A 13,818-nucleotide genomic window follows, 5' to 3' on the forward strand; every position below is an offset into this window, starting at 1 on the left:
CATGCTAAAATCATTATGTGAAAGGTCAATGGGGAACTAAATATTCACATTGGTGCAAATGTATTATTTCATAGTTAACTTACTAGTCCCAAATGAGGGAAAAACACATAATTTTACAATGGAGATCTCTGGCTGACACCACCTTGTTCAGGAAATAGTACTTAACATTAATAGTGGTGGAACAACAACTATTATATGACCCCTGGTGTAAGGCAAAATGAAGAATGCAGTATCACCTATAAAATATTCTGGTCCCAAATATTTAATCAGAATTGAATCTAGCCTTTGGATCTCATTTCCAGTTTATAGGAAATACAATTTGCCACTAGAAACAATAAAAGAAATCAAGAATATAAAATTTTCTGTAAGACAACTGTCCTGCTATGTTCAAAAGTCAAGTCTTAAAAGAAGAGTGGGATAATGCTTTATATTAAAATAGAAATAAAAAACATTAAACAGAACTGCACTGAATGGTGTTTGATTGGATCTTGTTTAGACAGATCCCATGATATCAAAATATGGATTGGGCATTAGATGATGCTCAGAATTCTTTGTTAGGTGTACTCATGAAATCATGGTTGCATAAAATATGTCATTTTTAGAGCTGAATACTGAATGATGTGTAGGTATAATATCATGGTGTCTGTAACTCAATACAAAATATCTCAGCCAAAAGAAAACCTAGATAAAACCACTAACGCAAAATAATAATACTTTTTAAACCGAGGTGATGGGTGCATGAGTGAGTGCTTATATGCTATTCTAATTGCTTTTCTGTTTGTTTGAAAAATGTATTTATTGCTTCTCTCCTATCTATTCTCTCTTTTTGGAACAAATGAACCTTAATGTCAGTTAGAAATATTTCAACTACATGTTATGGAAAAGCTAACTACAGCGGCTTAAATAAATTAGGGTTTTATTTTCTCAGATAGCAAGAAGTCCTGAGGGAAGCATATGTCAGCCCCAAAGTCTGTGAGGCTCCTTTGGCCTTTTTCTCATCCACATAAAATCACTTCTTTCAGAATGACAAAATGTTGTTTTCCCCAATTCTAGCGTTTTCTTTACACTTATTAGCTATCACTCTTCCTATGGCAAGCCTCACCATCCCCAACATTAAATCAGGAAGACGGTGCAGAAGAGGAGGCATTACTAACAGACTTCCCTTGTGTCTCACTGGCAAGCAGTTTGGCCACTTTGGGCTAAATGCAAGACTGAGAGAGGACATGAGTGTTCTCAGTCCCTAAAGGATAGGCAGGCAAAGGAGCCAACCATTGGGACCAGGCTCCCTGTGTGAACCTATGCTGTCTGCTGTGCCCTTTGTTGAAACCAACTATTTGGCTTCCAGGTCTCAGCCTCTCCGATTTTTATCACTTTACTTCTTTGTTGAATTTGGAAAACTTATTCAGATCTATATTTCAATTTAGAATTTTTTTCTTTAGTTTTATCTAATTGACTTTTTAAAAGTTTTATTTCTGAGCTTTTAATTTTAATGAGAGTTTTTCTATATCTAGAAGTCCTGTTTTGCCTGTATTCTTTTCTTATCCTCTTTAATCATTTTTCATTTATGTGGAGAGGGAAATACCATTTTCCCATTCTGAGCTCCATGATGGCAGGGTTCTTTCTCTCACAGTACACACCTGGGCCCTTCTCCGCTTCTGAGAACATGTGGTATGATAAAAAAATAAATAAATAAATACGGTGAATGTTTAAATTTTAAAAAATTATTACAGTAAAGACACATTGCCAGTAACCCCCCTGAGAATACTCCCCCTCACTTTGAACACACTTATCCCATCGTTCTTGCCACTTTCTGAAGCAGTTCTGGAAGTCCTTTTTGGTGTCTTTAGTTGCGCTGTCGTAGCTGCCTCGATGCCCTGAATCATTTTGACTTTGGGGAAGAGCCAGAAGTGGCATGGTGCAAGATCCGGTGACTAAGGTGTATGAGGACACACTGTAATGTTTTTATTTGAAAGAAATTGCTGTAAACCAGAAGCAATGTGTGACACGGAGCCTTGTCATGATGAAAGATGATTTACAGCACACTTTAAAACACACCTTCTCTGAACCTAACTGACTGCACCAAACAAGTTGAAACTTGTCACACACTGTTACTAAGGTTAGATGTGCCACTTCCCATATTGAAGATCTCTCCCTTTCTGTTGGATGGCACTCGGCAGCAGCATTCACTGTATTTTGTTATCTCAACGGAAAGGCTCTGTGTCACACCTCACTTCTGGTACAGCAATTTCTGTCAAATGAAAATATTATATGTGTCTTCATCCACCTTATTCACCAGATCTGGCACCATGCAACTTCTGGCTCTTCCCCAAATGCAAAATGACCATGAAAGGTAAATGTTTTGAATCGATTCAGGACATCGAGGCAGCCACAACAGCACAACTAAAGACCTTCACAAAAGAGGACTTCTAGAACTGCTTCAGAAAGTGGCAAGAATGATGGGTGTGTTTGAAGTAAAGGGAGTATTTTGAGGGGGATTAATGGCAATGTCTTTGACTATAATAATTTTGTTTTGTTAAACATTCACAGTGTTGTTTGATCACATCTCGTATATTCATTTATTTGATTCTTAAATTTGACAGGACCACTGGGATGCTTGGCTTATCTCTGTCCTTTCCCTCTAGGCACAAGCTTCCCCCACCCCTCCCACACTGAGGTGTTCTCTGCAGGGCACCAGCTCTTCCTATCTTATGCCCAGCACTACTGGTGACTGGTGGGTAGCATCTGCCTGATTCTGGGGATCAGCCCACTTGCTGCAGATCTGAAACACATCATCTGTCTTATCTATGTGCAATGTTTTCTCGCACATGGTATTTTAGCCTCCACCTGCCTCTTTGAATCATTCCTTTTTTTTCCAGAACATACATGAACATGTCAAATACCTCAATACATACTTTATATTATTTATCATATTATTTTACTATTATCTTAAATTATAGAGGAATTTTTGTCTTACTAACTCTGGTAGTAGAAAGTTTTCTCATATGTTCTTATAGTTTTTCATGGAAATCTCATCCAAGCAAAGCTTTGTTTTCCACTGGACTCTGTGAGACTTGGGAAATGAAATGTCCCCAAGTCCAGAATGATACTGGGTATGTTTTGGTCAGGTGTCTGAGGGATTGTACTTTCCTGGGACAAATTTTTTTAGTAATTTCACATCTCTGTGTCTTCCCCAGGATGCTACTAATAGAATTGGGACTCTAAACCTATGTAGAGCACAGGCTGGACTTTGATTTGTCTCAGACTTACTCTCTTCCATTCAGAGACACTAGAGTCAAATTTCCTTGCTGTCTCTTGGGACAATGCTCACAAGATCCTCTTTCATGAGGGCTGCAGCCCTTCATGCAGGGGTCTTGGAATTACCTCTTCACCTCAAATAGGCCTCATGCCTCTGATTCTATCCCAGCATGGAGGTTAATCCCCACATTCCAGATGTTAAAGTTGGGGAGTCATCCCTGCCTTTTATACTCTTGGGAACCAAATTGCCACAGGGTAAGGTGTTCTCTGCCTGGGATCTATTTCATCTAGGATGTTTGTGTTTCTATTTTCTGAAATGTTGAGGCAGCTTTCTTTTTTATCTTGTCAGGTTTTCCTATCAGTTATGCTTATATTTCATAAAATGATTCTGAAGACATTTCCAATACAGTGATGAACTGAGACAACCAGCTGCTATTACAAGAATTGATAGGCTGCAGGCTCTAGTCCTTCACCTAGGGGTACATCCTGTCCTCAGGCAGGAGCAGAGCGAAGTTCTCGTCTTAAGGGCTGGGGAGGGGGCTTAAACAGAATACCATCTCTTACCATGTTAAATATTTCCACCCTACTTATGGTGTTGTGCTTCATATGACTTTTTAGAGCACAGGGGTTATTTGATATTAGCAAAAGCTTACCAAAAGAAGTTCACTGGACCTGGACATTTTGGGGAGGTCATTATTTAACAACTGTACTTTTTAAAATGACTATTGGTTATTTAGGTTTTCTATTTCTTCTCCAATTCTAATTCATATTTTGTGAGAAAATCATCCATTTCGAGATTGCCAAACATCAAAATAGTATATAGCTGTAGTGTATTTCCCTATAATTAATCTCTTCCAAACCTGTTTTTGTCTTGCAACTTATTTTCTGCTTTGTGGTTTTTCTGCTTTCTTGAGAATACTTTTGACTTGTCTTTTTTCATATGGATGGCATTTATTGTCCATCCTTGCCCCTTATTTAAAGTGGCTCAGTTTCATGTAATTTATACTGTAAGTTTGTCCTGTTTGATAACCCAAATTTATATTGCTGATTTTTTAAAAAGATTTTTATTATTATTTCCAAGTCAAGTTGTCCTTTCAATCTTAGTTGTGGAGGGCACAGCTCAGCTCCAGGTCCAGTTGACATTGTTAGTTGCAGGGGGCGCAGCCCATCATCCCTTGCAGGAGTCGAGGAGTTGAATCGGCAACCTTGTGGTTGAGAGCCCACTGGCCCATGTGGAAATCGAACTGGCAGCCTTTGGAGTTAGGAGCATGGAGCTCCAACTATCTGAGCCACTGGGCAGGCCCCTATATTGTTGAATTTTTTTAATGGCAAAAATTATAAAGTTGTTTTTTACTTTCTTCTAAATAATATGTCTTTACTTTTCCCTACCACTTCTAAGTCCTAGTCCTAACCATAATTTTTACATTACATATCTTCACTTTTCATATTTTTTCCAACATTTGCTTTGATTTACATGATTCAACTTGACAGTTTTTTAATTGGTGTTTAACTGAACACTTCTAATCTCATTGTTTTAAATTACTTCCCTCATTTTTTAATTTTTATATTATCTTTTTAATCAGCTAGAATAGGTCTTTAGGGTATGTATAGGTCATGTGTTTCTGTGATTTTCTAGAGAAGGCATTACTGTTTTACATTCCAGGGTCAAGTGCTTGCATTGACTGCTAGAAATTGTAGTCACCGAATGTCTGGAAAAAGAACAGTTGTTGGGAGACCAAAGCTCTGGCTACTTCAGAAAGCAGTTTCTTCAAAGAGTGCTACATAGCTGCACATGTTCTAATTGGCAAAGATTCCAAGTTCTTAAGTGTCAATTCATAGTAGGCAGGAATAGAAATCTACCTTTTTTCTGCTACTCCTTGAAAGCTCAGCCCCTCATACTGACTGGCACATGAAAGGCACTAAAAAAAATGTGTATTGAATGAATAAATTAATACCACCTTGAATGCCAATTCCACCTTGAATAAATCCAGCATAAACCCATGACTTTACATTCCATCATCACTGCTCTAGCCAAGGCCATTATATACAGTCCCATATTTCCTTCGATTCTTCTTTCATACTACAGGTTTTTGTTGTTTTCCTGAGATCTCTTCTTGGCCCACCCTTTCTTAAAAATTGCCAATCGCTCTTTAATGCCAAACTCGTCAGAAAACCTCTACTTTCCTGGCTTCACCTTCAGTTTTATAAATTGTCCACATGAGCCTGGATTCTAAACAGGCCCTCATACTCACTTCTGTACCTTTCCAATGCCATACACACCCTGTACACATCTTGTAAAATCTCACGCTAAGAACCCTCAAACATCACTTCCTCTGATTTCCTGATCCCATAGCAAGAATTATACTCTTACTGTTGTGATAATATTTTAAACATAATTCTTTTAAAGAGTTTAGTACATTATACTTCAGTAATTTACCTCCATTTCAGACTAAGAATTTCTTAAGAGCAAACATCATTTACTTATTTCATAACAAACTATTACAATATTCAGTACTTATAGTACCAAGTACTTAATAGTACTTTAACAGGTTCTCTAAAAGGCTTAAGTAATTTTTAACACTAGAAAATTCCTATTAACTAGTGGCAAAACCAAGTTAAATATACCTCTCTACACTACAGTGGAACTCCAATCACAGCCTTCCCCCCTAGGAAATGTGTTGAGTAATAAAATCTCTCCTAAGAGAAACTTTTGCATTTCATTTCAGAATGTTCATGGACCCCAATAATCAAATTCCACCTCCCCATCAAACATGATGATTGGAAATTTCCCTTCTTACAAAATAGGAGTTGGCACAGTAGAAAGAGGTCAGGCTATGGGGACACATAGTATCTACTGGCTCCTACACTTGGCTTAAGCTCTAAGGCTCAATTTCCCAATTTTTAAAATGTGGTGAATATATATCTACTTTTCTAATTTGTTTGCTTTGTTACAAATTACTAAAGCACCTAGGACAACATGGACATAACTTTCTTTTTAATTACAATGGTGTCATTCAACAAGCATGGAATCTCCCTGTCAGTATTCCACAAAAGTGAGATAATGCAGTTGCACTTGCCACTTGCAAAGGAAGAGGAAAGGTAGGATTCATAATTCAAATATTTATAGTATGGGGACTATTTGTACTTAAAAGTAAAATCTGAATTCTTTTTGAATGCTTTATATAATTATTTTTCAATTTGCTCAAATTAATATTTTACCTTATATGTCCTAGGTTTACAGTAGTACAATTGTTGGCTATCTTTCTTTTCACAAAGGTGTATCAACAGATCCATGGAACTCACATGATCAGAATTCATTTACTTTATTCTATATTATGTACTGTTTGTAAACATACCCATAGACTGCACCTAACACATAGCAATCAATAAGTTTCTTGTCATTAATAGCCATAACTTTAGAATCTAAAATTATAAACTATTACTTCCCAGCCTCAACCCATTATCAACTGATAAACCAATATAATAAAAAACAAGCTTGTTTTCTCCAGATATTTAATGTAAGGTGCAGTGTAGCCATATTCTATGAAATGCAATTATGGTAGGTGTGTAGTAGCCCTCCTGAATCAAACAAGCATTGTGATACTGCTGAAAGCCTTACACAGATGTACTTGTTCTTAATTGCTATAGACAGATAAAGTTGTTTCTTGTGCTTTTTCTACTCTAGGAAGTTATACACTTTATACATGAGAAACACAGTCAACTCTACTGGTTTGAGTTCTAAATTATTTTTACTACAGACTATTTTTTTTCCAATTAAGATAGGAAAACCCAGCCTTTGGTATAAATAACTTATTTTCATGACAATATTTAAAGGATATCATTAGTGTTCAGAGTCAGTTGTGTAATCTTTGGGTAAGGGGGAGGCTAGAGCCTCTTTGCTCTCAGTAAGTGCTCTGGGCTGATGGATAAACACACTAAATTTAACACCCTGGTTGTTGGCAGCTCTGACAAAACCACTATTGGCAGTCATTGTGATTGCTTTTAGAGTGTCTCCCGTTCCGAAAATCGTTAATGAGCGACTATTGACTTTTGAACTGGCCACTAGTCTCAAGGCACGCTCAGAAGGCTGATCTGGCACCACATTAATTCGCTTAATTAGCATAGTGGCCCTCTCTCTCTCACCAGGTCCTCCTAAAGTATCTAGAATTGACTGAAAATCCTTGACAGCCGATTCACAAGCAAATAGCTCCTTGTCCTTCATAAATGCCTCCAGCTGTGGTAGAACCTGCTCTTTCCTCTCTTGCTCTGCTTGTTCTGTGAGCACTTTTTCTTTAAAGATAAAGTGGCAACCTCCATAGCTGAGGGCAGATACATAGGTGATTAAAGTAGTGATGTCCAGATTTACTCTTTTGCACACATCCACCTTAATCTCTGTTGGAAATGCAACACTCGCTAATATATTTTCTCGGTCAACTCTAGTCACCTGCAAAAGCTCGGGGCCCTCATCATCTGATTCACTCTCACTCGGTTGGAGCTCTTCAGGGTGATCTAACAGAGAGTTAACTGCTACGATGTCTCCTCTCACAGATATGCCCATTTCTTTCAGCTTCTCTGCCATAGGGCTGGAAACACTGTTATAAAAGGCAAAGATGATGTGAGGATTGCTATACTGTACTGGCTGCTGGTGACTAGCCTGAAGGAAGTCTTCAGCTTGCTCGATGATGCTTTTGTCACCATACTGGCCCCTGCCCAGCCAAATGTTGTGCAGAGCTTCAGCCTTTCGGCCAATTGCTTTCACCCAAGTGTGGCCCCCGTTTGCAACAACATCCACTACAAGGCTCTGCTTTCCCCCCAAGGTATCTAGGTAACCAAAAACATGGAGAACACTAACGACTTCTTCCAGGTTCTCGGCAGAGTCCACTATGGCTCTCAGGTGCGTTAGATTAGTGCTCTGTAAATGGGATTCCTTAATAGCTACTTTCCCAGCTTCTACTTTCTGTAAGAATTTTAGTTCAGCCTTCAACTTGCTGCACAGCTTTGCACCACCTTCAATGCCACCTTTTCTCGATCTAGAAAGTGATTCTGCTCTCTTGATTAGTTCCTTGGCAATGGCGATTCGCTCACAGAGCATGGAGTGTGCAGACATGCTGACAGCATTATTCCTTTCCTGTAAAGAGACAAGGCAAATTGAAACAGTCCCAAAAAATTATGGCAGTCAATTCTTCACTGAGAATTACAAAACTTCAATCTAGCACCAAAATGTATGGAGGCTGAGTCTAGGAATCTGGGCTTCTGCTTGTCTGATTTTGGAGTGACTCCCTCTTTGGCAGCTAAGGAAAGGATGATACCTACACTTCTGAATTCTTAGGCGTACTGGATTCTGACACACTTTAGACCTTCATTTCTTCAGTTTGGGGTCATGGGGTCCACAGCATAATCCAGCTCAGGATTAAATGCAGGAGCTCAGCAATCTACTACGTAAGGAATTCATTATCAGCAGTCCCACTTTTTGGTTGTAGAGAATTTTTAATAAAAGCTCGGAAAGTCAAGATAAAGTTATTAAAATAAAAATATCCACACAGACTAGCTGGTTAGCAAAATGTCTCAGGCAAGATTCTCTCCACGAAAGTGAGTCACTCAAGCTTTCTAACCTTTCCTTCTTCACGAATGAGTTTCCTTTAAGATGATTCTCCTGGGGCACAGGGTACACCCACCAAGGAATCAATAATACTACCTCGTTCCTGCATTTGACGTCAACTTGCATATTCTAAAGACCGAAGGAGCCCACTAAATTGGCTCCCGCTCCCAATGCAAAGCAAACCCGAAGATCAGCTGAAGTCCAAGGTGCAGCCCGCGGCGCCCCGGAGGTCGGCCGGGCCTTTACGGCGGACGTCGGGCCCTCCGGCCCTGCGCGGTCCACCCGCACCGCCCAGCCAGGCACGCTTGGGTTCAAACAGCTGCGCGGCCGGGGCCAGGCAGCGGAGGCTAGGTCAGGCGGAGGGCCAGCGGGCCCGAAAGGAGCTCCCCTCTCCTCCCGGCCTTCCCCGTTCCCTCCCGGCCTCGAAGGGCCGCTCGGCGGCTCCCTTCTCCCGTCCCTCCGCCGGCTCCTCACCCGCAGCGCCAAGGACCGCGAGTGCGAGCAGCGGCACGTGCGCGTGCCAGGCTGGGGCCCGCCAGGAAACTTGACGGAGCAGCCCCCACCCCACTCAGGCCGCCGCCGCCGCTGCCGCTGCTCCGCGGGCGAGAGCCTCGCCGCCTCCGGCTCCTCCGCGTCACGTGGAATCTCGTCGGGTGACGCCGAATCGTGATTCCCAGGCGGCAGCGCGGCCTCCCGAGCGGGACTGACGCTAGCGCGGCGGCCATGTTTGTTGATGGCACCTGGCTTCTCTCATGCCAGTGCAGTATGGCTTGGAGGCGCACAGCCGCCTGGCCCCAGGAGAGACGCAAGGGCGGATTTCGCAGGCTGGACCTCACTCCAACTGGGGCGCCGACAGCTCCACCTCCAGCGGCCCAGGCAGGCTGACCACCCGCGCCTTAGCACTAATTAGGGTTGGACCTTTCCCGGGTGGGAGTCAGTGCGTTTTGGAGAAAATCTCCGGGTTGAGTCCTACTCTTACTCTGGCCAAGTACACCGTTTTGCTATCAAGCTCAAACCCCTCGAGTGCCAGGCAATGGTTGTTTTAGAAGAACTTTTTGGCTCATTTTAACAGAAAAGTAAACAGGCTGCAGAGGCTTGTCGGGTTACATACCTGCTAAGTGCTGGAGCTGGGATTTCTGACTGCAAGACTTTCCATTTCACCATCCTGGGCTCTATATAGAAAGTGTGATATTACAGATATGAGCTGCCTTTCTCAAGAGGACAAATGATCTATCAGGTGGCTTCTAAGGGTCTGGGAAATTTATATTAGCCTAGTAGAGTGCCCAAAGTCACCCAGAAAAGTTAGGGCTTTGATAAAGGCTAATTTTTAAAATTAAGAGGGCTTCAAATTAAAATCAATCCTATGAATGCCTGCTCCTTCCCCAAACTTTAAACGACACTAAGGAAATGAAAAGGGAATAAACCCCCCAAAACAAAATGAACAAGAGATGACTGCACATGACACTTCTGGAAGTCAAGGAGCAATGACTATTATTGTTACTATATGGCAGGAATTGTTCTAAGAGCTTTTCACATAGAAATTGTGGGGACAGAGTCCCAGAGAGCAGTTTCCAGGCTCTCGGCTCGGTTATTAGATGGCCATCAGCTGTAGTCAGATGGCCATCAGCTGTTACCAGTTAGTTAGCCATTAGCCACTACCAGTTAGTTAGCCATTAGCCACTAATATAACTGCCATGGCTATGCAAGGTTGGTTGGTTGATTGGCAGAGAAGCAGATGTTGGGTTCCCCATAGTGTGGAGCCCGCTTCCTGTATCTCTTAACCCAGCCACCAGCGACAATATACTGGTATGAACCCTGGATCCATGGCTCCGTTGGTGTTCTTTTTTGGCCTCACCATATCCTGTGTTCTTGTGTGTGGGGAGCGGGACCAGAGACCCTGCATGACAGAAATTTATTCAATCTTCTTAACCTAAAAGGTAATATATTTTACAGTTCAGTCCACCAGAGAGGTTATTTGAAGCTAGGCAGCCTGTCTGCAAATGGAGGAATTAGTGAAGAAAACTGCATTGATTCACAAAGCAGAACCCCAGAAAGGCACTGGAACTTCCATGTAGACAAATGCCTGGAAGGCAGAGGGAGGGGAGCAGTGAGGCTGGATTGAAAATGGGTATTGCTTCAAAGTCTGCATAAGGAACAAATACTCAACTCTTCTTTCCCGTCTAGTGCAGCTAGGCTGCTACCCATCATTCCCCAGGCGGAAGAGTAGTTTGATAACCACAGGGAATCAGAAGGGCTCTAGACAAATTATAAGAGTGAGTTTTCCTGTTGCATGGTGAGATGTTATTGGCCCCTTCTCTGCCCCTCTTACAATGTAGGCACTCCTCTCCAACTCGCCCTCAAACCCTACTTTTCTCTGGAGATACTGAGCAAATGAAAGACCACAGAGAAATGATTTATCACAAATGCTGATATTCAGCATCCCCCAGATTTCCGACTCACAAACAGCACTTCCAAACATTTGTTTAGAATTTGAAGAAAACGCAGCTGAACAAAATGGTTCTTAAAGATATTCCTTACTAGCATCCTCAGATTAAAGACATTTCAGCCATGAATCAAGAGGAATTTTTTTTAAAGGGGAACTGACAGAGTGCAGGAGAGAGATGATATCCCAAATCTTAAAATATCAATGGAAGAGTAGGAAGAATGCATAAAAACCTACTAAAAAGTAGAATAAAAAGGTGAAAAATACGGCAACAACAAAAGGGTCCAGCATCTAATTTGTAAGTTTTAGAAATAAAAACAAAGAAAATAAAGAGGAAATTTCTCAATACAAGAACATTTACCCAAACTGCAAGTACCAGTTTCTACAGTGCAAGGGCCTGCCAAGTGCTCAGCACAATGAATGTTAAGAAACCCACACAAAGGCACATCACTGACATTTCAGAACACCGTAGATAAAGGAAATGATCCTAAGAGCTGCAAAGGGGAAAAAAAGGTGTAAACAAGATTTGGCATCACACATATACAACAGCATTAGGCTTCTCATCAGCAACACTGGGATCTAGAGGGGAGTAGAGTAAGGTTTTCAAAATGAGGTATTTCTAAACTAGAATTTGAAAACCCAGCCAATCAAGAAAGAGAATATAGTTTCAAACATGCAACAAGCTTGGATTAAAGCAGAGGATAGAGGGTCCTGAGAAAGTTCTTGGAATGGCATTGGAGGCGTGGGCTTGGAGGCTGGGCTACAACTGTTACATTACCTGATATCTGACCATGAGAAAAACAGTATGCAGAGATTTTACACTACTTTTGGGGAAAACTAGCAAGAATTTGTGACAGCTACATAGAGAACAAAGCAAACAAAAGTGAGTCAGTATTGCCTCCAGCAAAATTATTCAGGAAATGTAATCAGTGTACGCACACAACCATAACAAAAACTTTTAAAACACTGATTTAATTAAATTGAGGCAGAGGCGATGTGAGGGTGGCGTAAGAGTTCAAAAATCTCATCTTGCAGCCTAGTCTGTATAGTGGCTAAACTTCAGGAAGGCGAAAATACACACGTAAGCCTACTATTTTGAAGTGTGGAGCGTACCTAATGGAATACCTATGAAAGTTAAGTGATGAAATTCAGGGACATGGCCTTTGAAGTGTTAATGTCATCTAACTTTTAAAATATGTTCACACTTAGGAAGCTATCATATGTGTGGCAGTAGGTATTGCTTATTCTTTAATAAGGTCTTTGAGAGTCAACAGAGTCTGAATTGAAGAAATCATGTGAGGTTGTGACATTAATACAGGACCAGTGGACTGGGTTTCAGGAAATTATCATTCTAAACCAAGGTAACTACCACCTCTTCTAAGTTCTTGGGCAATTCACTAAATATCTCGTTTGTGTTTCTTTACTCAAGAGTTTGAGTTTGGGTAAAGGCAGACTCTTGAGGCAGACTCAAGAGTTTGCCTCCAATGGCTAGGAGACACCTGATAAAGAGGTTAGGTCAAGGACTGAGATTTGGTGATTTTGGTCCATGAACATAACTGAACAATAGATTAAAACTCTCTGATTGCCCTTATCCCCTAATCAATACCTAGTCAAACAGCACTTGATAACTGTAAAGATCAATACTAGTCTTTTTCCTTTTCTTTGTGACTTTTAAACATTCCCATGTTTCATTGCTAATAGTTGTTTTGCGAACTTAAATTCGTGGTTCAGTGAAGAACCGGAAAAGAGAAAGTAGAGGCAAAATTTTTAAGATACAAATTGAACCAAAAATAGCGGGGCTATCAACATTAGAAGCATTATGATATTTAAGTAAGATTAAAAGAAACTAGAATCTACAGGCTATAAATGACTAGTTTGGGAACATTTAGGGATGCAGAGAACGGGCTGCTAAACCAAAGAACTAAGACACAAAGGGCTTATTTCTAAAGTCAATGAAAAGAATAAACTGAGAACAGAAGTTCTAATCAGCTTCATTCGACCTGGGCTTCCACATTTTAGTGGAGCAAGAGGCAGAGAATAGACTCTCAACACCAATCTGCTTCAGCTAATTTTTCCTCCCTTTGTACTGTTAAGCATTCAGTTTTTTGTGCTTTCCTTTTGTCCTAAATATAAATGCCTTTACTTTTATCTTCTTTGATTTGTAGAATTTTGGCATTTTTGTTTTTTAATTGGACGAGAGAGAGCAAAATTCAAACACAGTTAAAACTTGAGTACTTAACCATTAACCTTGCCAGACCTTTCACTTGGATTATCAAATTTCTAAGGAGAAAACCTGGAGATAATTACATGCAATTACTTAGCCATTAAGTGGGAGAGATGAGACTTAACTCTAAAAACCATTCCTTTTGACCACCACCTTCTTTTTCTAGTGTGCTGGATTCACAATATACCAAGAACCCATAAGGAGAGATTACTAGGTGAAGCCGGCAGGATAGACATCTTGAAGTAAGGAACTGGCATCTCCCATAATAATGCCTCTGCCACCTATGATAGGTGTGTT

General features: G+C 40.7%; 1 protein-coding gene across 2 annotated transcripts; it reads right to left on the bottom strand.

The window, feature by feature from the left end:
* Positions 1 to 4,714: 4,714 nt before the first annotated feature.
* On the bottom strand, positions 4,715 to 10,079 carry LOC308510589 (UPF0415 protein C7orf25). Of its 2 annotated transcripts, none has more exons than XM_081080130.1 (2): positions 9,966 to 10,079; positions 4,715 to 8,383 (listed from the first exon to the last, which is right to left on the bottom strand). In XM_081080130.1, exon 2 carries the CDS (start codon positions 8,360 to 8,362, stop codon positions 7,097 to 7,099), a length of 1,266 nt encoding a protein of 421 aa, XP_080936256.1. In that variant the 5' UTR covers positions 8,363 to 8,383; positions 9,966 to 10,079; the 3' UTR covers positions 4,715 to 7,096. The 2 variants fall into 2 exon arrangements, with proteins under 2 accessions (XP_080936256.1, XP_080936255.1); XM_081080129.1 differs by lacking the exon at positions 9,966 to 10,079 and adding an exon at positions 9,329 to 9,586.
* Positions 10,080 to 13,818: the final 3,739 nt, after the last annotated feature.

This window comes from Rhinolophus hipposideros (genome assembly GCF_964194185.1).
Source record: "Rhinolophus hipposideros genome assembly, chromosome: 18".
In the NCBI taxonomy this organism is placed as follows: Eukaryota; Metazoa; Chordata; class Mammalia; order Chiroptera; family Rhinolophidae; genus Rhinolophus; species Rhinolophus hipposideros.

Excerpts from the sequence above, each read along its gene's own strand:
- LOC308510589 (XM_081080130.1), bottom strand. The coding sequence starts at position 8,362 with ATGTCTGCACACTCCATGCTCTGTGAGCGAATCGCCATTGCCAAGGAA.